This window comes from Spinacia oleracea, chromosome 5 (genome assembly GCF_020520425.1).
Source record: "Spinacia oleracea cultivar Varoflay chromosome 5, BTI_SOV_V1, whole genome shotgun sequence".
In the NCBI taxonomy this organism is placed as follows: Eukaryota; Viridiplantae; Streptophyta; class Magnoliopsida; order Caryophyllales; family Amaranthaceae; genus Spinacia; species Spinacia oleracea.
Window position 1 is genome coordinate 29,931,915 of NC_079491.1, and position 27,586 is coordinate 29,959,500.

General features: G+C 37.0%; 2 protein-coding genes across 2 annotated transcripts; both read right to left on the minus strand.

Annotated features, from left to right (window-relative positions):
• Nucleotides 1-15,535: 15,535 nt before the first annotated feature.
• On the minus strand, nt 15,536-18,822 carry LOC110776535 (histone deacetylase 8). The gene is made up of 4 exons (XM_021981096.2): nt 18,630-18,822; nt 18,169-18,458; nt 16,876-17,456; nt 15,536-16,304 (listed from the first exon to the last, which is right to left on the minus strand). The coding sequence occupies exons 2-4, from the start codon at nt 18,413-18,415 to the stop codon at nt 15,987-15,989; spliced, it is 1,146 nt and encodes a 381-aa protein (XP_021836788.1). The 5' UTR covers nt 18,416-18,458; nt 18,630-18,822; the 3' UTR covers nt 15,536-15,986.
• A 366-nt stretch (nt 18,823-19,188) lies between these two features.
• Nucleotides 19,189-21,523, minus strand: LOC110776534 (aluminum-activated malate transporter 2). Its single transcript, XM_021981095.2, has 5 exons — nt 21,142-21,523; nt 20,925-21,065; nt 20,563-20,835; nt 20,358-20,473; nt 19,189-20,002 (listed from the first exon to the last, which is right to left on the minus strand). The coding sequence occupies exons 1-5, from the start codon at nt 21,344-21,346 to the stop codon at nt 19,352-19,354; spliced, it is 1,386 nt and encodes a 461-aa protein (XP_021836787.2). The 5' UTR covers nt 21,347-21,523; the 3' UTR covers nt 19,189-19,351.
• Between the last annotated feature and the right edge of the window lie 6,063 nt (nt 21,524-27,586).

A 27,586-nucleotide genomic window follows, 5' to 3' on the forward strand; every position in this document is an offset into this window, starting at 1 on the left:
CTTAAAAATTGGTACCCTAGTTATACAAATACAGCCCATGCATGTGGTATAATTCTTCGTCAAATGATGATATGGTACACAATACGTACCAAATTTTCATTTTTTTTGAATATGGTACTATTTTAATACGAAATTTTGTTCATTTCACGTTTGGTATAACTAAAATACCAGAATTTATGTGGGGTCGTGAATTTGGTACATATATCATACCATACCAACAATAATGGTATATAACAAATACCAAATTTGCTTCATGGGACTAATTTAATAGAATGTTAATATTTTTTAAATGAATGGTACAAATGAAGTACCAACCTTCGTTTAAACGTATTTCTGGTGTACTAAATTTCAAATTTAGTATCATATGTAAACTTGTTTATTACATATCTAAAGTATGGTACATAAATAGTACCAATATTTATATTGGTACACATACAGTCCCACAATTTCCCCCCCCTCAAAATTAAGACAAAAAAATTAAACACAACCATAAGTGTGATGGAGAGAGACTGAAATAAGTAACAAATGTTTTGGCCAAATTGTTATACAATGTTACAGTGTTTATTAAAAACATGTATGTAGTAACTACTACAGCTACACTATAATGAGAAATGTAATACCCTTATAAATTTTTTGACAAGTCATGGCAACCAAGGAGGTCTTTGGTGAACATTGGTTTGCGGCTGACTTGAAATGATTGATTACCATTGTCTTGAAATACCTGATTGCTACCATTTCCTACAAAGCACTGAGTTGGTTGAAACATGTGATTACCTGGCCGTTCATAATTTGGCCGGTCAGCGTGTGCTTGTAATGTCTGGTTTCCATTCATTTGACAGTTCGAGGGATTGTTGAGGCCCTGCATGCACTGATTTCCAGTCCCTTGAAACGGCCCAGCGACATTGGTAGTAAAATACCTTAGAGACCCTGCATTCTGCGACATTTGCAACCCATTTAGGTTTTGCGGCAATTGAGATAATGGAAGGCCGCTTTGGCTTTGCGACATTTGGACTCCACCTATGCTTTGGGACAATTGGGGCATTTGTACTCCGCTCAAGTTTTGTGACATTGACATTAGGGTGCAGGGATCTTGAGAAAGTATTACGTCCTCTTGAGACATACGAATCCCCCCCCCACAGACATGTGAATTTGTGTCTGTCCCACTGGAAAAAAATTTGTAGCAACGCCACCAACACGTCTACAAGTAGGTTGAAATAGTTCAGGAAGTCAAGTCTCAAGTTTCATTTAGCAACAGATAGGTAAAGTCAGATTTCACGAAAGTTTACCTGAAAGTTTTGACGGGGTGGCGCGTTCATGTAGTTCTGTTGAGAATACACTACATTCACCACGGAATCAACACTGTTGTTCACTCCAACATGTTGCAATTCACCTCCAACCATAGGGACAATGTTATACCCAGACGGCATATGCTAACATCCACATCAGGATCATAAATTAGCAATTACATTTCAGTCAATATAAGTACACAAATTAAGCACAGATTACTCACATATTCGTAAGACCATCCTGGAGGGTAGTTGTTCTGTGCATGACCTAAATTATTTTGAGCATTAGTATTCGGTTGACTTGGTACAGGAACTTCTTCAACAACCACATCCTTGTTTTTCCTAACTTGCTTTCTAGCCGGCTGCTTAGTATTCTCACCAGGAGCAATGAAACGTTTTTCACGAGTTCTGTGAGCCTTTACACCACCACGAGGAATAGGATCCTTAACGACCTCATGATGGACCTCAGGTGGGGAAAGAGTGGTGGTACCTTCACAAAAACTGTTGGGGGGTTTGTTAACCGACCCAGGAGTTGCAGGTCCATCACTACTCTTTCTGTGGCCAACGGAAGCAAGTCCATCCCCTTCGTTATCGCCCACAACTGCTGTAAGTACATCGCTCTCGTCCAAACGTAGCACAATATTTTGAATCATCTCAATAACAATGTCCAATTTTTGCTCTGTCAGGGAACCACGCAGCGCAACAGGTTCTACGGCATTCATAATTTTGTCGTACCGCATTACTTCCTCCGTTTTCTCGGGATCATGATATGCAACCTTCACAAGGGTGTGTTTACGTTGGATATCTTTCCTCCAACGATCCACAATATAGGCGGCAGGTACTGTTTCCACATTCTCCACGTCCAATACCTTTATTATATGCCTGCACACAATGCTATGGCACTCGAAATGTTTGCAATCACATTTCGCAACTAAAGTTTCTTTGTTGAACACTACAACATATGTACGCTTTCGGCCAGATAAGGATATTTCCTTCCTGAGAAACTTGGACCAAACCCAGACTTTGTCTGATAATGTGTGCTCCACCTCCCAATCAGATAACACTTTGGAACAAATGGGGAAAACATAACAAACGCGGGTGCACTGGAGCTGAACTTCAACAAATTTGGCATCTGTGTATATTTTCTGAAATTTCCTTTCCACGGAAAACTCCCCCACTAACGGTCTTGTGAAACGACTACAGTTCACATCCGCAGCTCTTTCATCATTCGCCCTACTTTCCACTGCCTTACAATATCTAGGAGCAAACTGATACAACCTCGTGTTCTTCTTCATGTATCCGTCGAAAAAACTATTGATGCTTTCCACCCTTTGGGTCGTCTGCATACCTGCCCAAAATATATGTTTAACATAAGCCGGAATCCACATTTCTCTCTGGTTGTACAAACCTGCAATATGTTTGAGAAAGATGAACATGGACATCATAACCTGTTCCGATGTTTGAAGTACCAACTTCAACAATTCATGGAGAAACACACACACATATAGGTACTAAAAAATACGTATACAGTCATTTATTACACACTCATAGAAGTCACATATTGTGGTTTGGTACAACTATTATAGAGATAAGGATGCATGACATTCACAGTGTGGAAACTTATGAAAGACAAACATACCTTCTAGCCACTTATAGCTTTCCTTTGTCTCCTTCTTTGTGTCCAGTTCAAATGTTTTTATGACAGCAACCCAGTCCTCCTCAAACTCTTCAGGAGTTAAACTATTGTATATCACGTTCTGTAAGGCGACTTTAATTTGAGGGTATTCAGTCAACGATCCAAGTTTCCGGCTAAACTTCTGCATAATGTGCCACATGCACCAGCGATGTCGGGTTTGTGGCATTGGCATTGCTATTCGAATCTCCTTCCTCATTGCAGCATCTTGGTTAGTCATCATTGCTGCCGGAGCTTTTCCACCCATACAAGACAACCACGACCGAAACAGCCACACAAATGTCTCTGCATCTTCATGGGACACTAATGCACATCCTAACAATATGGTCTGCCCATGGTGATTTACCCCAACAAAGTTCGAAAACGGTAACTCATACTTATTCGTCAAGTACGTCGAGTCAAAGCAAACCACATCCCCAAAATACTCATACGCCGTCCTACTTCGAGCATCAACCCACATGACGTCCTGCAACTTCCCTGTTTTATGTAAACGGTGAAGATGGAAAAAAATTTGGTTATCCTTGGTCATTTTATCTAAGTAGTTTATCATGGCTGCGGCATCTCCATCTCTAAGCCTCAATCGCATCCTCCTATTCAGAAGATTATGAATATCTTTCTTGGTAAAACCTATATTCTCCACACCATTACGTCTACCAGGTAGGTTGTTGTAAATCTGTGCAACAGGAGCCCCAGAATCATGATCGTTTACAATACCATGTATAATTGTACCTGTTAATTTTTTCTGCCTGAATATCGGTATATGTGAAGACTTCCTAGGCGTCGGATTATGGTTCAAGTGCTCATTTACCACATTCTTCACCACCCAACTATTATTCATGTCATGAGCACCATACAACATAACAGGGCAATTACACTTTTTCGACTTCTTCTTAACAAGTGGATCCTCAATTAGAGTTACTTTTTTCCCATTCACCAAACGCCTGTAGTTGGTTCTACCATAACACTCACATCTCCACACATAGCTCTTTAGGGAATTAGATTTTCCATTTTCCTCTCTTTTCTCTTTAGGGCAAGTTTTTCCACCTACACAGACTACGCCAAACCCTTGTTGTTCTCCATACGAACGGTAGTAGTTATTCAAAGCTTCCCAATTAGAAAAGGACATTCCAATAACAGGGGTGGCTAGAGCAGGACCTTGTTTCATCCTTGTAGGGGTCGTATACACTCCAGAATTGTTTCCATCCAATCCACTACCTACACCCTCCCCTGCAGATGGATTGCCATCGTTGCCAAGTGCATCTTCTCCAATAACCACATCTTCATCCATATCCACACAAACATCTTCACCAATAACCACATCATCCATATCTTCACCAACATCTTCACCAACATCTTCATCATTACTATCATTAAGGTCATCATCATTACCGATGAAAACTTCCTCGTCCAAATCATCTCCGGCATCAAGTTCCTCATCATAATCATCATCTTCCGTTCCGTAATCACTACCAAAATCGTTATGAAATTGTTCCTCATTCACACCTTTATATACGTCTTCATCTACATCACTTAAATCAACGCCTAATACAACACCATATTCATCACCACCTTCTTCACTAAATAAATCACATTGTTCACCCACCACTTCTTCATCCAATTCATTATCAACCTCCTATAATACAACATATAATTCTCTTAATTTTACATATAATCTTATACTTAACAACATATAATTCTATTCATTTTATATGATTAATCGATGTTATATAATCCAAACATTAAGGTTAGAACTTTGCTATATTAATTTAACATTAATTACTGCAACTAAACCTAACTGCGTACCGTAATACCAAATTTTGTTCATTTCACATTTGATATAAATAAAATACCAGAATTTATGTGGGGTCGTAAATTTGGTACATATATCATACCATACCACCAAAAATGGTATGTAACAAATAAATACCAAATTTGCATCATGTTAATAATTAAAAACATGAATCATCATTTTTCAAGGAGTTAAACTGAAAATAATTGGGAAAAAAGTCTGGATCTTTACCTGTTTGTTATTCCAGTAGGAACACGCACAAGAGGGGGGGGGGGTGAATTGTGATTAGAACTTTGATAAAGTTTCTTGCGGAACTTAAGAAACAATCAAGAAACTGAGAATAGAGAAGACAATAACAACAATTGTGAAAACTTCTTGATACTAATCAAGAAGAGAATTCTTTTATTATGGTAATGCCTCGATTACAATAATCTCTCCAACACAAGTTCCTCTCAAACTCGTGTTCCTCACAGTAATCTACTTCGATTACAACTCCTTAACTTCTCTCTCTCAGACTTAAACTCTAAGTCTAAACAGGATAACTCTATCCTTACTAATACAAATTATAATTCGTGTTTGGATAACTCTAGATATTAATAATGCTTTTGTGTGGATATAAGGAACTTAGGAACTTTGAATTAACTAGGACACAAACTGTTTTAGAAAATCTTAGACAAAACGTTTTTAGGAAAGCAAGAATTCTCAGAATGTTTGTGTGCTTTAAACCAAAAACGATTTCCCTTTTATAGTGTTTATCCTTAGGGTTAGTTCCCTTCAAAACCTCAACTGCTAACTGCCAGCACTTTGGTCTCCACGTCCCTTGACTTGAGGAACAAGGGGAAGACCACTTCCCACGTTCAGCCATAAAGCAGTTAGTGATTTGACTCAATCAAACCCTAAAATATTTCTTTAAAACAGATTTTATTTATCTACAAAAACTTAGGAGAATTTTTAGGAAAATAAGTTTTGTTTAAATAAAATAAAACGTAAATCTATTTTATATTAAATATGCAAAACTTGTTTTTATTTATGAAAATGTTTTCCATAAAAATCGCTTCCAATAAAATAAATGGCCTAATTAAATCATAAGTTCCTTGGGTACTCTATATACCATTAGCATAATTAATATTTACATAAAATTCTAAGTACAGTGGACTACCTAGACTTTATGTCTTCCCTTTGTCTGGAACTTGCAACTCAGAAGCTTCAGACGTTCCAGCCAAGGAACATTGATGAGTTCCTCTCTAGCTAACACAGGAACTCTTGGCTATGAGTCTGTAATAGTTCTTGTGGATATTCGGAACTCTTGATATGTAACTGTGTTGCTCCTCTTGTGACTTCAAACTGGAACAGATACAACTTCCAGCTCTGAAACTCCATTGACTGTTCCAAGTGTACCTCAGGAACTTCACCAGTTTATTCAAGTTCCTATCCTAATAGAAACTTGGGCATATGCCTGTTCAAAGTCATTTAGCAACCATAATCAGGAAGTTTGCAATATGTGTGTGTGTCATCAACCAAAACTTAGGAACAACAATATTCCCCCTTTTTGGTGATGACAACACTTGCAAACTTTTTACAAAGAGAGTAATTACAAACAAACAAGAACTTATACAGACTATTGTGAAACAGAACATAAAAATTGAAAAACAAAAGAGAAAGATTAGAGAGAAGAAAGAGGAGCACCCTTGGCTTACAGAGAGATTCAGAGAGATTGATTCAGGAACTGGATTGAGTGTGCCTTGGAAGTTTGCACCCATGACTTCCCCCTGTTGACATCAACAAAAAGCATAGCACGAAATATAGCCATTCCAAACACAGTGCCCCACGATCAACGTTTGGCAAGTTAAGCTAGCCTCAAAGTATTAAACTAACTCATACAATAAATTGAAAGCAAGCAGTAATGATCAAGACTAGAAAGCATAGATATGTGTAACCAAGCAAGTCAAAATAAGATGGAACAAATACCCAAGTTTAAAAATTATACAAACCGAAAGCAAATTAAAAAGATTGTTCCATGGCAAAAGATAAAAGAAACATGGGATAGGGTGATTTAGGCTTGGGATGGGGAACCAGAACCAGCAGTTTCTTCTATCACAGTCTCCTCAAAAGATTCCAGATTGTTGATCTTGGTGAGGATTGTGGCACGAGTTGCATTGGCTTGTTCTGAGTAGTGGTGAAGATCGTTTTGGAGAGTCTTGACACTTGTAACCAATGCACCTATGTGGGCCTGCATTGAGCTAATCCTGTGATCTGTTCCCTCCTGTAGTTCCACCAGACGAGCAACTGTTGCCTTTAGCTCCAATATCTGATCATCCTTTGTGTTCCAGGCACCCCCATGATCTTGAACATGTTCCTGTTCAGATGGAACACGACGAGCTTTGGACTTTTTGGAGGATCTGGGTGTCCTTTTTCTTGGCCTAACAGTTTCAGGCAGTTCCTCTTGATTCAGTGGAACAGCATCCTCCTCTATGGGCATCTCCTTGACATCCCCTTCCTCATTTATTTCCATGAAGACAGGCCCTCTTTTCTTGTTCTCCTTCATTGCTACCCTCATGCTCTTTCTTTTTCCTACACTCTTCCTGTTCCCTCGAGGTAAAGGGACCTCTATTTGTTCGAGTTCCTCCTCCTCCTCCACTTCTTCTTTAACTGCAATTCCTTCCTGATCTTCCTCATCTTGTTTCTCTTCCTTTCCAGCCCTAATGACTTTACCCTGAACCACTTTAAGATTTAATAGATGGAGCATTTCAAGTTGAAGGATTTGGGTGGATTTTAAGGGAATCACAAAGTATGGGCTAAGGTCAACTGAGAAGCTTTTGAAGATTTCTGTAAGAAGGGAGGAGTATGGAATTTTGAATTTGGGGATACAGGTGGATAAGTGTTTGATCATGATTGCAGGAAAGTTTATGGGAATTTTCCTTTCAAGACAATACATGAGACATGCATCAAACAGACTTGCTATGTTCCTTTTCTGAGTTCGAGGAACTACACCTCTCCACACAATATTAAACAGTAATTTTTGAAGAGGTGAAAAGCAGTTGTGTGAGGTGGAGGTGGATACTTTAGAATCTCCTCCAATGGAACCAACTATATCTTTCTCATCTACATTATCTATGGTCACTGTGATTTGACCTTTGAGCCACATATCAAAACCCCTATTGGGTGTACCAAACAGCTGTTCCAGATAAGAGGCATCAAATTCGATGCGAGTTCCATTCACTTTACTTGAACATACATTATCAACACATGCAAAGTTCTTGCAGAATTCTTTCATAGCTTCAGGAATTAAGGGGGATTTGGCATAGGTACTCAACAGACTTACCCACTTTTGTTGTTCAAGGATTTCCATCAACTCTTTAAATTTCGTGGCTTCACACCATGTTGAGTTGATTGCGAACCCCTCGACCAGATTGTTTTCCTTTGCAGTGAGTTTCTTGGACCCTTTTGCTTCCCCCTGAGTTTGAGCATTCTCCTCTGTTTCCTCGATGTTTTCACCAGAAGCTTCCACTCGTCGTTTTTTGGATTTTCTTGTGGAGGATCTAGGGTTTGAGATTGGGGATTTCATTTCGATGTCAGTGTTGGTTTGTTCCCCCTGAGTGATTGCGAGCATTGGATTGTGGGATCGAAGAGGAATTGGCGATTGAATGGGTGAGGTATCCATGGGAACAGGAGATGAAGGGTTTCTCTTTCGTTTGAGGGATGTGAGATCAGTGTTGTTGCTTGTGAGAACCATGGTGGAGGTTTTTATAGGTGGAAGGAGAGGTGATGTCAGTGGAGAAGGCGTGTGAGAGAGAGAAAGGGGGTTGCATGGATTGATTGTGGAAAGTGAAGAGTTTCTCCTATTTATTGCCAATGGAACCGTTCCAAACATTCTTTGAATATGGGTATTCGGTTTTTAATTAAAAAAAATAAATAGATAAAAATAAAAGGAAAATGAAAAAAATTGTGTTTGACTTTGACTTGCTTAATTTCGTATCTCTGACTTAACTAGTTTGAAAGGAACTGCTTACCTTGCTCATTTGAAGTGTGAGTGAATTTGCCACGATGGTAAGCTTCAACTATGTTTGCACACAAGATTTTGTGTTTGTAATAGTCTATATGTACCATGATTTTTGCTTTTGCCTTAGAGGAACTCCAATTTGGCAATTACCTTAGCTTGATCATTCCGAGTTCCATTCTCATTTTCTCATGTTTCTCTCTGTTCAAAGGCTTAGTTAAAATATCAGCAATTTGGTGATCAGTTTGGCAAAAATCTAATTTGATCAAACCTTTCTCAACATTATCTTTAAGGAAATGGTGTCTGATGTGGATGTGTTTGACTCGGGAATGATGAACCGGATCTTTTGAAATACAAATAGCACTAGTGTTATCACAATAGATAGGAACACAATCATAGATAATACCAAAATCTCTTAGCTGTTGTTTTATCCATAGAATTTGTGAGCAACAAGCTGCAGCAGCTACATACTCAGCTTCAGCTGTGGATAGAGCAACAGTATTCTGTTTCTTGGAACCCCAAGAAACCATGCATGGACCTAGGAACTGTACCATACCTGATGTGCTTTTTCTATTCACTAAGTCACCTGCATAATCAGCATCTGCATATCCTCTTAGCTCGAAGGATCCACTTCTTGGATAGTAAAGGCATAGGTCATCAGTTCCTTTGAGATATCTTAGTATTCTTTTCACCGCAGTTAGATGGGACTCTTTTGGATTTGATTGAAATCTTGCACATAGTCCTACACTAAAAGAAATGTCAGGTCTACTGGCTGTTAAATATAATAGAGATCCAATCATACCTCTGTATTTTGTTTGATTCACACTTTTCCCATTTGGATCAGTGTCTAATCTGGTAGCAGTTCCCATGGGAGTGTGATTTACTTTGGCTGATTCTAGCTCATATTTCTTTAGGAGTTCCTTCACATACTTTTGTTGGTGTATCATGATTCCCTCCTCGGTTTGCTTGATTTGTAAACCAAGGAAGAAGTTGAGTTCCCCCATCATACTCATTTCAAATTCACTGCTCATCAAGCTTGCAAAATCCTTGCACAAATTTTCATTAGTTGCTCCAAATAATATATCATCAACATAAATTTGAACTACTAACAAGTCAGTTCCTCTAGATTTTAAGAATAAGGTTTTGTCTATTCTACCTCTTTTAAAATCATTTTGAAGGAGGAACTTTGATAATCTCTCGTACCAAGATCTAGGGGCTTGTTTTAGTCCATAGAGAGCCTTATCTAATTTGTAAATGTGATTTGGAAATTCGGGATTTTCAAATCCAGGGGGCTGTTCCACATAAACATCTTCCTCTAAGAAACCGTTTAAGAAAGCACATTTAACATCCATTTGATAAAGTTTAAAACCCATGAAAACAGCAAAAGCAATTAAGATTCTAATGGCTTCTAATCTAGCAACAGGTGCAAATGTTTCTTCAAAGTCAATGCCTTCCTGTTGATTATAACCTTTGACCACTAACCTTGCTTTGTTCCTTATGATTGTTGCATGTTCATCTTTCTTGTTCCGGAACACCCATTTTAGCCCTATCACCTTCTGGTGCTTTGGTTTGGGTTCCAAGTGCCATACCTTGTTTCTTTTGAATTCATTTAATTCTTCTTGCATGGCAATGATCCAGTCAGCATCTTCCAGAGCCTCAGTGTGATTTCTTGGCTCAAATATGGAGAGGAACGCGTGGAATGCGCAAAAGTTCCTTAGTTGTGACCTTGTCTGAGTTCCTTTTCTGATGTCACTCACAATGAGTTCCATTGGGTGGGACTTTAGATGCTTCCAAGGTTTAGGTTGAAATTGAGCTACTGGTGTTGTGGCATTTTCGTCAGTTCCTTCTATGACCTGAGTTCCCTGTTGGGGTTCCTCTGGTGTTGTTTCTGGATCTTCTTGGTTTTCTGCTTGTTCCTCTAGTACGGGAACTTCTTGATTTTGTTGAGCAGTTCCTCTTGCTGTGTGTTTGCTTATTTGGAACTCCTCATCATTTTCTGCAGCACGAGATAAACCAATCTCGAAAAATTCTTGTTCCTGTACTATGTCAGTTTTGTTAGATTCATCAAATATTATATGTACACTTTCCTCAACACACATAGATCTTTTGTTATAAACTCTATAAGCCTTGCTATTTAAGGCATATCCTAGGAACACTGCCTCGTCGCTTCTTTCATCAAACTTCCCCAAGTTCCTTTTTCCATTGTTGTGGACAAAACATTTGCTCCCAAAGGCTCTAAAGTAAGAGATGTTGGGTTTTATACCTTTTAGTAGCTCATAGGGGGTTTTGTTTAGGATTGCTCGAATCATAACTCTATTTATAATGTAACAAGCAGTATTGACTGCTTCAGCCCAGAAGTTCCTAGGCAAGGAACTGGCTATTAGCATGGTTCTTGCCATGTCCTCTAGGGTTCTATTTTTCCTCTCAACAACTCCATTTTGTTGTGGAGTTCTGGGAGCTGAGAAATTGTGGTCCATACCTTGTTCCTTGCAGTATTCATCGAATTTGTAGTTTTCAAATTCTGTTCCATGATCTGATCTTATATGGATCAGTTGGTGACCTGTGGTTTTCTGGATTTTCTTTGAAAATGTAACAAACTCATCAAACGTTTCATCCTTGCTTGTTAGAAATATGACCCAAGTAAAGCGAGAGTAATCATCAACAATAACTAATACATATTTTTTCCCACTTCTGCTTTGAATTCTCATTGGTCCACATAAGTCCATATGGATGAGTTCCAATGGTTTTGTGGTGCTTACCAATTTCTTAGATTTAAAGGAACTTCGGACATGCTTGCCTTTTGCACATGCATCACACACTTTATCAGTTAGGAACTTGATTGAGGGGAGTCCTCGAACCAGTTCCTTTGATCTTAGTTTGTCAAGCAGCGAGAAACTAGCATGTCCGAACCTCCTGTGCCATAGTAGGGAATTTTCTTCAAGGGCACTGAGGCAGGTTAGATTGTTCCTGGGAACTGTATTGAGATCCACAGAATATGTGTTCCCTTTACGAGTTCCTTCCAAAATAACCTTCCCAGTGTTATTGTTTATGATTTGACAGTTTTCAGAAGTAAAACTTACAGAGTTTCCTTTGTCACAGAATTGAGAGATGCTTAGTAGACTGTGCATCAAACCCTCGACTAAAAATACATTTTCAATGGCGTAGGAACTTGACCTTCCAACTTTTCCAATTCCAATAATTTCTCCTTTCATGTTGTCTCCAAAGGTCACAGTTCCTCCATTGTAGGCTTCTAGTGAGAGAAATTTAGATTTGTCTCCTGTCATGTGTTTGGAACACCCGCTGTCGAGATACCACGAGCTGTTCCCCTTCACTAGAATTTCTTCTGATGGAACTTGATCAGTTCCTTCTGTTCTAGCCATAAGGCAGAGATTTGCAGTTTCTTCATTTGGTTGTTCCTCATCGTCTTCTGAGTCTGTTGCTTCGCCCCATGCAGCTATCATGGCCTTCTTGAAGTTTGGTCTGTTGAAGGTAGACTTGTTAAAGCGATCTTTGACCTGTTCCTTCCCTTTTCCTCTGGTCTTGTCGTTCTCCCACAGAGGGCATTCACGAATTTGATGATCAGTTTCTCCACATTTGAAGCAACCTTGCTCAGTTTTGGAACTAGTGATTTTCTTGGCAAAGTTCCTTCCTTTCTGGTTTCCTGGTTTGAAGTTCCTATAGAGCTTTCTCATTCTTCTGACCAGCATGGCAGCCTCTTCTTCATCTGGTTCAGATTCATCGAGTTCCTCAGCCTTTAGAGCAAGTCCTCGACTTCTTGAGCTCTCGGGAACAGCAGCTCCAAGATGCAGTTCGTGTGTCATCAAGGAACCAGCAAGTTGTTCAATGTTGAACTTGGTGAAGTCCTTGGTCTCAAACAGTGCAGTGACCTTTGTTCTCCAGCGATCATCTTGTGGCATGCTTCTTAGTATTTTTCTTACCTGTTCATCTGTGGGAATGATTCTACCAAGAGAAACTAATTCATTGGTTATGTTAGTAAATCTAGTGAACATTTCTTGAATAGTTTCTTTTGGAAGCATCTCAAATCTTTCATATTTAGACATCAAAAGGTCAATTTTGGAACGCTTAACTTCATTAGTTCCTTCGTGGGTTACTTGAAGTAGTTCCCAAATCTGTTTTGCGTTCTTGCACCCCATGACTCTGTTGTGTTCATGAGGTCCAAGCCCGCAATGCAAGATTTTGACAGCCATGGCATTCATCTCATATTTATCAAAGTCTTCTTTAGAAAATTCAGACATTGGTTTAGGAACTACCTCGTTTTCAGCATTGGTCTTTGTTACCTCGAAGTCTCCAACTTCAATTACACGCCAAACTTGGTAATTTTCAGCTTTGATGAATATCTCCATTCTATTCTTCCAGTATGAGTAGAACTTGCCATTGAACATAGGTGGCCTTTGTGTCGAGTAACCTTCTTCCAGTTTCTCTTGTGAGTTCATACTTTCAGGAACTTGACTCAAACAGGGTTTCCTGTGTTTTAGTGAGTACTGGCTCTGATACCAACTGTTATTCCAGTAGGAACACGCACAAGAGGGGGGGGGGTGAATTGTGATTAGAACTTTGATAAAGTTTCTTGCGGAACTTAAGAAACAATCAAGAAACTGAGAATAGAGAAGACAATAACAACAATTGTGAAAACTTCTTGATACTAATCAAGAAGAGAATTCTTTTATTATGGTAATGCCTCGATTACAATAATCTCTCCAACACAAGTTCCTCTCAAACTCGTGTTCCTCACAGTAATCTACTTCGATTACAACTCCTTAACTTCTCTCTCTCAGACTTAAACTCTAAGTCTAAACAGGATAACTCTATCCTTACTAATACAAATTATAATTCGTGTTTGGATAACTCTAGATATTAATAATGCTTTTGTGTGGATATAAGGAACTTAGGAACTTTGAATTAACTAGGACACAAACTGTTTTAGAAAATCTTAGACAAAACGTTTTTAGGAAAGCAAGAATTCTCAGAATGTTTGTGTGCTTTAAACCAAAAACGATTTCCCTTTTATAGTGTTTATCCTTAGGGTTAGTTCCCTTCAAAACCTCAACTGCTAACTGCCAGCACTTTGGTCTCCACGTCCCTTGACTTGAGGAACAAGGGGAAGACCACTTCCCACGTTCAGCCATAAAGCAGTTAGTGATTTGACTCAATCAAACCCTAAAATATTTCTTTAAAACAGATTTTATTTATCTACAAAAACTTAGGAGAATTTTTAGGAAAATAAGTTTTGTTTAAATAAAATAAAACGTAAATCTATTTTATATTAAATATGCAAAACTTGTTTTTATTTATGAAAATGTTTTCCATAAAAATCGCTTCCAATAAAATAAATGGCCTAATTAAATCATAAGTTCCTTGGGTACTCTATATACCATTAGCATAATTAATATTTACATAAAATTCTAAGTACAGTGGACTACCTAGACTTTATGTCTTCCCTTTGTCTGGAACTTGCAACTCAGAAGCTTCAGACGTTCCAGCCAAGGAACATTGATGAGTTCCTCTCTAGCTAACACAGGAACTCTTGGCTATGAGTCTGTAATAGTTCTTGTGGATATTCGGAACTCTTGATATGTAACTGTGTTGCTCCTCTTGTGACTTCAAACTGGAACAGATACAACTTCCAGCTCTGAAACTCCATTGACTGTTCCAAGTGTACCTCAGGAACTTCACCAGTTTATTCAAGTTCCTATCCTAATAGAAACTTGGGCATATGCCTGTTCAAAGTCATTTAGCAACCATAATCAGGAAGTTTGCAATATGTGTGTGTGTCATCAACCAAAACTTAGGAACAACACTGTTCCAATTGTAATCTTCTCCTCCTGCCACCCACAGTTGCGTCTTTATCCATCAACACCGATTACGACACACCACCACACCACTGAGATCTGTACTCAAAATCAAGCCCAGATCTCTTCAACTGTAGAAAATGAACTCATAATCCACAAATTTATCCAACTTGATGAGATGATAAATCATCCAAATTGAGGAATGAACCGAATAATTCACAGATTTATTTAAGGAAATCGATTTTCCAGAAACATTTGAGTGGGAAGAGCAAATATTTTTTACAACAGATGAAGAACAAGATGATTTCTTAAACATAATATCATTGATTTTTTTTTTTTTTTTGTGGTATATTAAATTCGTCGTTTTTGCCGCCTAACAATTGCCGAAATCAGTTTGGCGCAATTGCAAATTTTTACTTCTCTCTCTACATTTTAATTGCCGCTATTACAATCTTTTCCTTTTTTTTTCAGCATCTTTTGGCCCACTTTAAGGGAAAGTATTATTTTATTGTGGTTATACCATTTAAATGCTATAGTAGTTATAGGCAAAGACTTTCTCCATCTATGAAGACTAATCTAACATTCTGAGTGCTGAAAATCAATTAGGGGAATTATACAAACATCTAAATCTGAAGAAGCAGGTACACAACCACAAGCTAATCAAATTTTGGACAATCAACAAATTCAAGTACAATTATTTTAAAATCCAACATTGTTATTATTCTATTGTCCACTCAACACTTGTTTTTTTTATTGAGGTTTTTTTAATTGATTGAAGACCCCTTTTGTCCTCCTTGCCTTTCCAATTTTCAATTATGATTTTGTATTTTTTGTATAGTGATTTAAGGCCCATCTTTGTCTGCTAATCAATTTGTTTAGATTTCAAACAACGCAAATTGATGGATAACCAATTGACCAGATATTTAAAAAATAAAGACAGAGACAGGTACTCCTACTGGCTGCGATGAATCAGGCTTTTTATTTAATCATACAAACCAGAAGCATTTGTCATTCTCACCATCAATGTGCAATTTTACAACACTCCCAAGACTCACAACAATATACACATCTTACATAATGTACAATTGTAACAGCAAACCCGTATAAGTTGTTACTGATACAGGACCATGGGAGAACCATCCCCAAAAGCTAGGTAACCTTATATAGGACCGTAACAGTTACCATGGACCGTAACAGTTACACCTTAGAGAAATACAAAAGATCCAAACTCTTGTAATTAAGTCCTTGTATTTGTAAATGACCCAAACTCTTGTAATTTCTTGAGCTAATTTGCATCTGAGAGTTTGAAAAGTATGTTATTCGCAAGGTTCTGGGTCATATGATCACATCACAACTGCTGCACAAGTAATCCTCCAAAGTTTACTTTTAAACATCAAAGAAGAAACCAGTTTCAATTTTGCTCCTTGGTGATTTCCTTTAGAAATGGAACATTTGTTTCATAATACTTCTTCATACTATCAACTACCTTCTCAGTCAACTCTTCATCCTCGGGGTAGTGATCGAGAGGATCAGATAATAGAGGACTTTGAAGATTCAGCACACCTTCAAGTGTCGCATGAAGACAATAGGCTGAATATGTAACATGATAGCCGCCTTCCTGAACAATAAGAAGTTGGCCATTGCAATGTGTTTTCGCCAGGTCACCAACTATTCTTCCTATTGCTCTGTATCCATCCATTGACAAGCACTGCCTTCCATTTGGGTCAAACTGTATATACATACAGAACAAATTCCTTGTAAGAGGTATGAAAACTGAAATAATGGAGTAAAACAGAACTAAGGAATACATAATTTATGGGGTCCTTTGATCCTAAAACAAACATCTTAAGAACTTGTAAACTGCTAGATTAAGATTAGACTATTGCAGCACCAAAACTTTAAAGCTGTCTTCTGAAAAAATAGGGAAAAGAAACTAACATGTTAGACCTAGTGAGTAGTGAGTGTTATAAGCATCAGAATTATTCAATATAAGAGATCATGACTCATGAGGCTCCTCTGCTAAGTAGAGGGGTGGCCAATAAGAGAAAAGACCCCTTGTTCGACATAACGGGTCTCTTCAATATAAGAGATCTAATATTTTATTTGAACCTGTTTTGGACATCTTCATGATACTAAACCCTTCTTGGAGTCTGATGGACGGTAGGGAGGCCAGCAAGGATACAGATAAGTTGGTCATAATGATCTCAGTTCTCAACTCATCACAGTTAAGTCTATAAAATTACCATATGACCTAACAAATATCCTCAAGGCTCAAGCCCTAAAATAAAAACAGGACTTACCGCACTTGAGTCCTGTCCAGCAATCAAGATGATCATATCTGGTTCAAAGTTCTGAACGGCTGGAACAATAAGCTCCTCCACAGCATACATATATCCATGGTCTCCAGTTCCATTAGGCAATGGTATGTTTATATTATATCCCAACCCCTCCCCTTCACCGAGCTCATCAATGCTACCGCTTTGTGGATGTGATGGACCCCATGAACCATGATTCATATGAAGTGAAATTGTAAGAACTTCATTCGAGTTATAGAAGCCTTCTGCAGTCCCATTTCCATAATGAACATCAATGTCAATAACAGCCACTTTAGTACGACCAGAACCTAATGCTAATTGAATAGCGAGACCAGCATTGTTTAGGAAACAATATCCATCCCCATGAGTAGGCTGAGCATGATGACCAGGTGGCCTGACTAATGCATACACAATGTTACCATGTCCATCTAATATGTACTTCATAGCTGAAAGCGTAGTGCCAGCAGCAAGAAGAGCAGCTTCCCAAGAGCCAGGGTTTAGAAATGTTGCAGAACAGATCATCTTCCCTCCAGCTTTATCTGCTTCTTCCAATTCCTGGATATATTCTACAGCAAAGTAGCAGTAGTATCAGTAATCTATTAACCAGCTGGGCACCCTAATAATCAATTTTCACAAGTTCATTGATGCAATAAGTATTATAAAATGTTAGGATGCTTAAAGGATCACACCACTTTTGTCTAAGAAGAGATCGTGTAGATGGACATTCTTGGTTGCAAGCAATAAGGCAGCCATTTCTAGTTGAACAGCTGATGGAGCAAAGATTGGTCTGCTAATCCCATTGATTATTGTAGTCTGTATCTTAGTTCATGTAGCCGACCTCATCATTGGGATTAAGGCTTCAATATTGTTGTTTTTGTATTTTTTTCCACCTATGACCTATCCCTCACATCAGACTCCATGATTCTAATATTTCCCCCCTTGTCCAACTCATTTCCTAATCCAACTATATGACTAAATAACCCAAACACATGGGATCCCCTTATACTTGCCTCAACACAATACTCAAAAGATTCCATCTTTATAAGCAAATGAATTTAAACATACCCTATTCATAATCAAATGAACTATGGAGTAATTGTCTTGACTATGCTAAGATTAAGTTATTTAATTAATCAATTGCCATTAATTCCTGATACAGATAAAATAAATTTTACTTGGCACCAATTTCAGATATTACATGATCTAAGTAAGTAAACAACCAAAAATATAAAAAGAAATAAACAAACAAAAAATTGAAAAGACAGAGAAAAGAGTAACCTGGAGAGTGGAAAGAAAGGAGCTCAGAAATGGAAGCAGGTCTTCCTTGATGCCATGAAATGTAAGGTGAAATGGGGCCCCGTTTTAGGATAGAAAGCATGTTCCGGATCCTATCTCCATTTTCAGGGTGCTTTTCGAGAACGTCTATGAATCCCGGGTCTTCCCCGGTATCGAACACCCCCCGACCCATATCATGCTTTAACATCCCCTCCTCCCAGAACACGTCGATTTTCTCTACTTCCGCCATAGGAGAAACTTCAATAGGACTATCCCGCAATAATTTGCATCAACTGTTTCATAAAAAAAACAAGATTATCACTTCAATTTGAACTGTAACGAAACAAACAAGTAAAACAAAATCCGGCACATCTCATCCCAAACTTCTTTCCATAGAACCGACGAATTTTAAAGAGATGAATGAAGAATTCATGAATAATACAATCGGGAAGAGAAATAAATACCTCTGCCTCTGAGATGTGCAGCGTGGATTGCGGGAAACTGCGAACTTTCTCCTTGGTTGATAAGCAGGAAGTCCAGCTTTGGTTTAAGGACATATACAAAATCGGATCCAAAACGAAATAATCGGTTTGGACTTTGGACTATGGACTGTATTAGGATTCTATCCAATGAAAACCAAATTGATATAGCCACGGCCCATGCTTAGAAATTATCCTCTAAATGATTCTTTGAAATATAATTACCTACGACATCTAAATTGGAAATTTATTATGTGCTCTTTATTGTTGTAGATGTACTCTCTTTAGTCAATATAAGCACTAATTTATCTCTTCACTTGCATAGTTGCATGTAAGTCATCCCTTTTTTTGGTAGTTGGTCATTAAGTTACGTTATGAAGTGGAGTACGCACCACTTTACAATTTCATAGATGACACGTGCAACACAGATGACAGATATCCAATAGTTATGTACGAAAATGTTTGGTTGATTCATAGTGGCTTAGGGTTGATATACATGCTAATTGCTAAGAAAGCAAACAAAACAAGAAAAAAACAGAGAGAAATTGTAATTATTATTTTATTATTAATTTTTTTTTTTTTGACATAGGCAATTGTAATTAATTGATGAATAAGAGATGTAATTGATTATTCAAAAGTATTTAGTATTTAGTATTTAGTATTTACACACACAAATGTAGTATCTCCAACAGATTTTTGAATATCATTTAGTCTCCTGCTTGGATCTTAATAGCAATATGAGAGCAATTAACCAAATTGACATTGGTTGGATTCTGGTGTTGACTCGCACTTGTTGATTTCTCCAATTCTTGATCAACACATTTTGACTCTGGTTGTGAATTTTGTAGCTTAGTTGCCTTGAAATGTGCCAAGGAAGCAAGTTGAGTAGTGCAGTTTGCTATTTTTTCAGTACAAGTGACAATATCTGTTAGTATGGATATAATTGTTGTAGCTGAAATAACATGAAGCAGTTGGTCCTCATTGTCTTTCCATAAGGTTGTTGATTTCAACAAATCTTGTAAGCTTTTCATTTCTTCTTTAGATTTTGCAACGTAAACTTTGCAAGAAGAGGTCCGGGTCCGGGTCCGGGTCCGGGTCCGGGTCCGGGTCATACTCTTCAATGCACTTGCTTGCTCTTTTAGTGTTTTGCTTGCCTCCACCGTCATCCTGTTGCAAATTGCTCTAAATTTATGTACATGATCATTTTCATTAACCTTGATATTTACTTTTAGGCGTTCATCAAGGGCATCAATCTTGTAGGCACATTCTCGAGAAAGAGCTCCTAGTTTTAGGTATTGTTTCCATGGATGCTTGTACCTAAAACAACCATGACTTGGCTCCCACTTTGCAAAATTAGCCTGTTCACATTATGTACAAATTTAGAACTTAAACATATATAATTACTCGACCTGTTTTGACCAGACACGCTTGCCAATGCACGACTTTGACCATCAATTTCTTTAACTACATATTATAAAAACTTATAAAAGTATTAATATTTTGAAAATATATATTAAGATGAAGCCAGCAATATGTTATATATTACTCCGTAACATTTATTTTCATATACTAGAAATAAAATAGGGTCAAAGTGAATAATGTGAATAGTGAAAAAAGTCAAAACGGGTCGAGTATTAAGGGACGGAGGGAGTGTATACGACGATAAAGAAGAAGAAGAATCTAGTACAAGTTTTACTCGTTTGGAGTACATACCAAGGTTTCCTCAGCCCCCTTTGTGTTGAAAACATTCTTGTAAGTTTGAAGCTTTGGTGTATCAATTTCGTGTGTAGCATCATTCTCTTTGATTTTGAAGTATGTATTTCCATATCCTGAAATATATAAACAATTACATTATTAAGTTAATTAGGAGAAAAAATAAACAAAAAAGAGGATAAAGTTAAGAAGGGGATGAACTTACCATCCAAAGAAATGGCAAGTTTGTGTAAGTTGTTAGCAATCAAATTATGAAGATCTTGGCCAGCCCAAACAGGGAAAACAAGTATAGAAACAAGGAGGGAACCGAAAACTCCAATAAGAATAGTAGCCCATCTATCGCGAGCCAAGTCTATGATATCCCGAACACGGAAGCCAGAGATGGATATGAATGAAAAGGTTAATATGAATATGAGGAACGCATAATCATATCTTGCTTTGATCTTTGGACAAAATCTTGCATATGTTGATAAAGAAGCTGCATATATTTAATTCATAAAGTTAATTGAAAGATGAAAGGAGGAGTATTGGATTAATGAAATGTTCAAGTTAAATAAATAAATTTACCTTGAAAGAAAACGAAGATGCTAATGAGAAAGGGTTCAGCAATGTGTCCACATTGAGTAGCCAAGCCATGCACCCCAACTGCTAGTACACCTCCTATTAGTGTAGCCATTGTCCTGTTCAAACCTTTGCCCAATGTGGCTCCTGCAAATTAATTAAAGTAATTAATCATTTGTTCCGTAATAATTAAAATAAAGTATAGAGAAAATTATGTATGTACCAACAGAGAACTCGAAAACAACGACGACAGTAAGGACAGCCCATAAAGCAGTGGTGCCTAAGTCTTGGTAGATTGAGCGGAAGTAGTAAAACAGAGATACTAAAGTGACTGCTAATCCTACTTTCATAGAATGAATCACTCTCCTTGGATCATCTTGTCCTATCTTTAAAATGCTTTTTGTAACCACTTCTACTACGTTTGCCATTTTATTTAACAAAAAACTCACTCAAAGTGTGCAACTGTGGAAGAAGAAGAAGAAGAAGAAGAAGAAGAAGAAGAGCAATACTGTTGGGACTATATAGTAACCAGTACTGCACTACTGCGTGTGGGGGCCGGGCTGCTTTAGTTTGTATCTTTTTTGACCGTTTACTATTTCATGGACTCATTTTTAATGCATTCTTTCATACTTAGTGTGGTCTAAAGCTTTCATTAGTTAGGATTAGTGCGCCTTTTATATGTAACCATTATTGCTTTCGAACGTCCTATTTATGTTTATTGCTTTTTTTTCATATGCTACTAAATCCTATGTATCTTTATATTCTACTCACTACTCCGTATGTTTTAACTTCTTTTGTTGGAACTTTTTTTTTAATAATTAAATTAATTCATTGATAACGTCTACATAGAGATTTGAATCTAATTAACAAATACATTACAATTAAATCAAACAAATTATACACGTAAAATTTAATTAGAATCAAATTCACCAAAGGACTACACTAAGGGGTTGTTTAATTGACATCTAAAAATGAGGGAAGTGTGAATTCATGAGAATATATAGATTGGCTAGTTGTTTGGTTGACATAAAAAAGTAAAAATGGAGGAAATTAGAATTCATGGGAAGTTTAAATTCCTACAAAACATGGAAATTAATTACCTAGCCCCCCTTGGTCAATCAAAGTTCATGGGAATTTCTAACTCTCATGCTGTCAATCGAACAACTTAAAGAAATTTCCATGAATTTAATAAGAGAACTAATTTCCCTTAAATTTCCATGTCAACTAAACAACCCCTAAAATTATATAGTTTTATTGAAATCAAACAAACAAAAAAAACACTAACAGAATATAAGAGACAGAGTCGAAAAAACAATTTTTTTTTTTGGCTATTTCTCGCTAAGAAATCCGGAGGGAGGGAGGGAGAGAGGAAACGACTATCCAACTTCTAGCTCTTCATTTGTTGTACCTTTATTGTAAAAATATTGTTATGTTGTTATATTTTAGTTTTAATATTATATTTCACGTGCTATAACCGAATTATTTTAATGAGGTAGTATTGCTTTGCTTTATTTTTTATCGGAAGCATTTAGCTTGTGGGGTAGTACACTATTAATATTAATGTTCCTCCTCCGATTATTTTTTTCAATTTATTTTAGGCTCTTATTTTTTAAAGTAACGGTTTAAGAAAAAAGTAGAAAAAGTAAAGAGAGATACAATAAATTAATGAGTTAATAGGGGCAAAAGTATATATGAGAGAGATCGTGAAACAATATAATCATTACGGAAAAATTAAAGAGGTAAAATAGTAAAAAAAGATTGCTAAATATATTATAAAGTAAAAATGGATAGAAAACAAAACTTCTTTCTTAAAATATGGATCCAAAATCATAAGAGAACGAAGGGAGTATTACATTACGATATTGAAGAAGCTAAGCAATGAAGAAGCAAAGCAGCAGAACAAGCAAAGCAGAAGAGAATTGTGTTTGGGAAAAATATTCGAATGAAAACAAAATTCATTACTTGAGTAACAAGTAGACTAGGGTATATATACAAGGCTCTAACTAACTAATAACAGAAATTAGTTAGAGAATAATAAAATAATAATATAAGTTAGATATTTCCTATACTCCCCCCTCAAGCTGGACCTTGGATAAGAGTCCAAGCTTGGCAGATAAAACATGATGTTGAGAAGCAGGGAGTGGTTTGGTGAGCAAATCTGCTAACTGCTGAGAGCTAGACACATGAGAAGTATGAAAGAAGCCAGCCTCCACTTGCTCCCTGATATAATGCATTTCTCGTTTAAGGTGTTTAGTTTTGTCATGATAAACTGGATTATGTGCAAGATGTTCAGCAGATGTATTATCACAGTAGAGAGTGATAGGTAGAGGAACATGAACTTGAAGGTCTTCCAACAAGCCTTGTATCCAAACCAGTTCACTAGCAGTTCCAGTTCCAGACATGCTTCTGTATTCTGCTTCAGCAGAAGATTTGCTTACACTCTTCTGTTTCTTAGTCTTCCATGAGATCAAGTTAGAACCAAGAAAAATCACATAGGCACTGAGTGATCTACTGCTGTATTGACATGAGCTCCAGTCAGCATCACTATAAGCAGAAATTTGTAAGTCTGAACTTGATGAGTACCACAAGCCATTGTCCAAAGTTCCCTTGAGATATTTCAGAACATGAAGAGCAGCATGCAAATGTGGTACTCTTGGGGAGTGAACAAACTGACTCAAATGTTGAACACAATATGACAAATCAGGTCTTGTGATACCTAAGTATAACAGCCTTCCAACAAGTCTTCTGTAAACCTCTGGTTCATCAAGGAGATCACCAACTTCAGTAGATAATTTCAATCCACAGGACAAAGGAGCAGGTGCAGAATCACAATCTAACATACCAGCATCAGCAAGTATGTCAGTGATGTATTTTCTTTGAGATAGAAAAACACCTTTGTCAGTTCTGTGAATTTCAATTCCCAAAAAATAAGCCAATTGACCTAGATCTTTGATGGTGAAAGCCTGATCCAAGGCAGTCTTAACTTCTTCCATTTGAGATAATGATGTTCCAGTCAAAAGAATATCATCAACATAAACTAATAGGACCAAAAACTCTCCATCCAGACTTCTTGTAAATAAAGAGTAGTCCTGTGTTGATTGCTGGAATTTCAACACTTTCAGAAACTTACTAAGCTCCTTATTCCATTGTCTGGAAGCTTGCTTTAAGCCATAAAGAGATCCCTTAAGTCTACAAACTTCTCCAGGTTTTGCTTTGGTGTAACCAGCAGGTGGTTTCATATACACCTCTTCATCCAAAAAACCATGCAAAAATGCATTATTCACATCCAATTGACACAAAGTCCATCCCTTAATAGCTGCTAAGGCAATAACAATTCTTACTGTTGCCAGTTTAGCAACAGGTGAGAAAGTTTGAGTGAAGTCCTTGCCTTCAATCTGTTGATAACCAATAGCTACCAATCTGGCTTTTTGTTTGTCAATAGTATAATCTGGATTGAGTTTAGTTCTGTACACCCACTTTGAACCTATTGCCTTTTTGTCCTTAGGTAACATGGTTAAATCCCATGTTTCATTGCTCTCAAGAGCAATAATCTCTTTCTCCATAGCCTTCATCCAATTGATATCATCTTTAGCTTGATGATAAGTTTTAGGATCACTAGAAGAAAGACCGACAGAGAAAGCAAGAGAATCCCATGTATCATAATTGTCTAAAGCCAGTCCTAATAACCAACCATCATCATCAAAAGTATCTGGTTCTGTAGACAAAGAAGAATCAACAGAAAAAGAAAGGGACTCACTGGTCTGTGGTTCTGGTTCAACCCTGTGAGGAACATAGCTTCCCACAAAATTCTTTAGAACAACAGAAGGTTTAATAGGTCTTGTAGATTTTCTGTGAACAGAAATAATTCTGTCATTGGGGTTAGGAATAGCTTGGTTAGTAGGAACAAGGTGAAGATGGGAATGTGTAGAAGAATTGGAAGAAATAGAATTAGGTATAGATTGTGGAGAGTTAGAAGGTATTGTATGTATGAAAGTAGTAGGTGTGTTTGGAGAAGAAATATGAGGAGTATCATTGTGAGAATTGAGAGAAATATAGGGAGATAGGTTTTGAGTAGGAGTAGAATCAATTGAAGAAGAAGGTTTAGAAAAAGAAGAATGACAGGTATTGGTACTCAGATCAATCATAGAAGGAGTAGCAATCATTTGAGTAACAGAAGCAGATGATAGCTTGTAAGGAAAAACAGTCTCAAAGAATATTACATCTCTTGAAACAAACACCTTTGTGTGTATCAAGATCATACAGTTTAAAGGCCTTGCAACCAGCAGGATAACCAATGAATAAACATCTTTTAGTTCTAGAATCAAACTTGTCTCTCTGAATGTGTGAATTATGAGAAAAACACAAAGAGCCAAAAACTCTAAGATTTGTATAGACAGGAAGAGAGTTAAACATGACTTCAAAAGGAGTCTTCCCATTTAACACTTTAGATGGAATCCTGTTGATCAAGTAAGTAGCAGTGAGAATACATTCTCCCCAGAATTTTTTAGGAAGACCTGCATGAAATCTTAATGCTCTAGCAATTTCCAGCAAACTTCTATGTTTCCTCTCAACTCTACCATTCTGTTGAGGAACATAAGACACACTTCTTTCATGCAAAATTCCTTTATTTGCAAACATGTTTCTGCAGGATTGCTTGATTATTTCAGTCCCATTATCAGTTCTTATTTTCTTTACTAGTTGATTAAATTGAGTTTGTACCATTGAGAGAAAGTCAGAAATGACATTCTGAACTTGAAGCTTATTATGAATCAAGTAGGTCTAAGTTATTCTGCTATGGTCATCAACTATGGTTAGAAAATAAGAAGCTCCATCCAAATTCCTTACTCTGTATGAACCCCAAAGATCAATATGAATCAAATCAAAACATGCATTAGCTCTACTATTACTCACAGGAAAAGGAAATTTATGTTGTTTAGCATCATAACAAACATCACAGTTGTATTCACTATCTCCTTTGCAACAATCAGCATTCACAAATCTCATTTTTGACAAAGAGGGATGTCCCAATCTAGCATGGAGCAAATCCAGTACATTCCTAGTATCTCCCTTAGGCTTAGAAACACTAGTAGTTGTTTTATTTGGCAATTTCATCATATGTACATCAACTATACTATCAACTGTATTGCATCTTGATGACTGAGAATCATTACCTTGACAGATATCAACTGTGGTTTTGACAAAATAGTAGAGTCCATTTGTCCTTTTTCCAGCACCAATTATCTTGGAATTAGATGGGTCCTGGAAAATGTATCCAGTTCTGGTAAATGTTACTAGAATACAGTGTGTTCAATTAATCTCCCAACAGATAACAAATTATGCCTAAAACCTTTTACTAGCAATACATCATGCAGGATCAAATCACCATTAAGCACAGCATCACCAATTTTCTCAACTGTCATCTGAGTTCCATCAGGCAAACCAACTTTGATAGACTGAATAATGACTCTTATGTTGATCAAAATATTTTCATCATATGTCATATGATCACAAGCACCAGAATCAACAATCCAGAGATGATCATGACTAGACTCAATTGTAGTACAGTTAAAAGAATGGGAGATTGTACCTGCATAATTTGCATAAGAACAACTTGCTGCATTTGTGTCTCCATTCTGAGATTGTTGCCCTTTCATCACCTTCATAACTTCTTGACAGATGGCATTAAGCATTGCACTATTAACCAGTCCATTATCTCCAGCTATGTTGCCAAGAGGATCATCACCAACATCATTTTCAGAGTTTACATTAGCAGCAAATCTAGTATTGCTTGAATTACTGCCCTTAGAAGCCTTGATAGAGTTATACCAATCAGGATACCCAATTATCTTGAAACATTGCTCTGCAGTGTGTCCTTTTCCTTTGCAATGAGTACAGAACCTATTTAATTTCTCCTTCTTTAGTTCTTTCCAGTCCTTCTTCCCATAATTTCCAGCACTCTTCTGAACCCTGATTTCCTTTGTGAATCTGTGCAGCCATGGCACTACTGCTCAAATTATTATACTCAACAGCAGCACTACTCACTTCCTTCTGCTTTTCAATTTGCTAAGTAATTGAAAATACTCTATTCAAATTAGGCATAGGATCCATTGCCAGCACATTAGTTATAGTACTGTCAAATCCTCCATTCAATCCAAGTAAGAATTTGATTGTTTTGACTCGCCATTTCAAGAATCAATTCCAATAAGAATCAAATTTCACTAGAAATCGTGCAAGAAATTTGCAATAATCGCAAGAAATTTCGCAACAAAATTCCAGTAATATCTTCAGTGATTAAACACTTTCAGTTTAAGAAATCAAGATCAAACAAGAAAATTAATTCTCGAATTGAGAAACCTCAATCTCTTATCAGAGATTATTGCTCTGATACCATGAAGAAGCTAAGCAATGAAGAAGCAAAGCAGCAGAACAAGCAAAGCAAAAGAGAATTGTGTTTGGGAAAAATATTCGAATGAAAACAGAATTCATTACTTGAGTAACAAGTAGATTAGGGTATATATACAAGGCTCTAACTAACTAATAACAGAAATTAGTTAGAGAATAATAAAATAATAATATAAGTTAGATATTTCCTATAGATATCGATACTAACAAATTAAAAGGTTACTGACTAAATAGAGAAAAACAAATAAATAAATAATATTATCAAG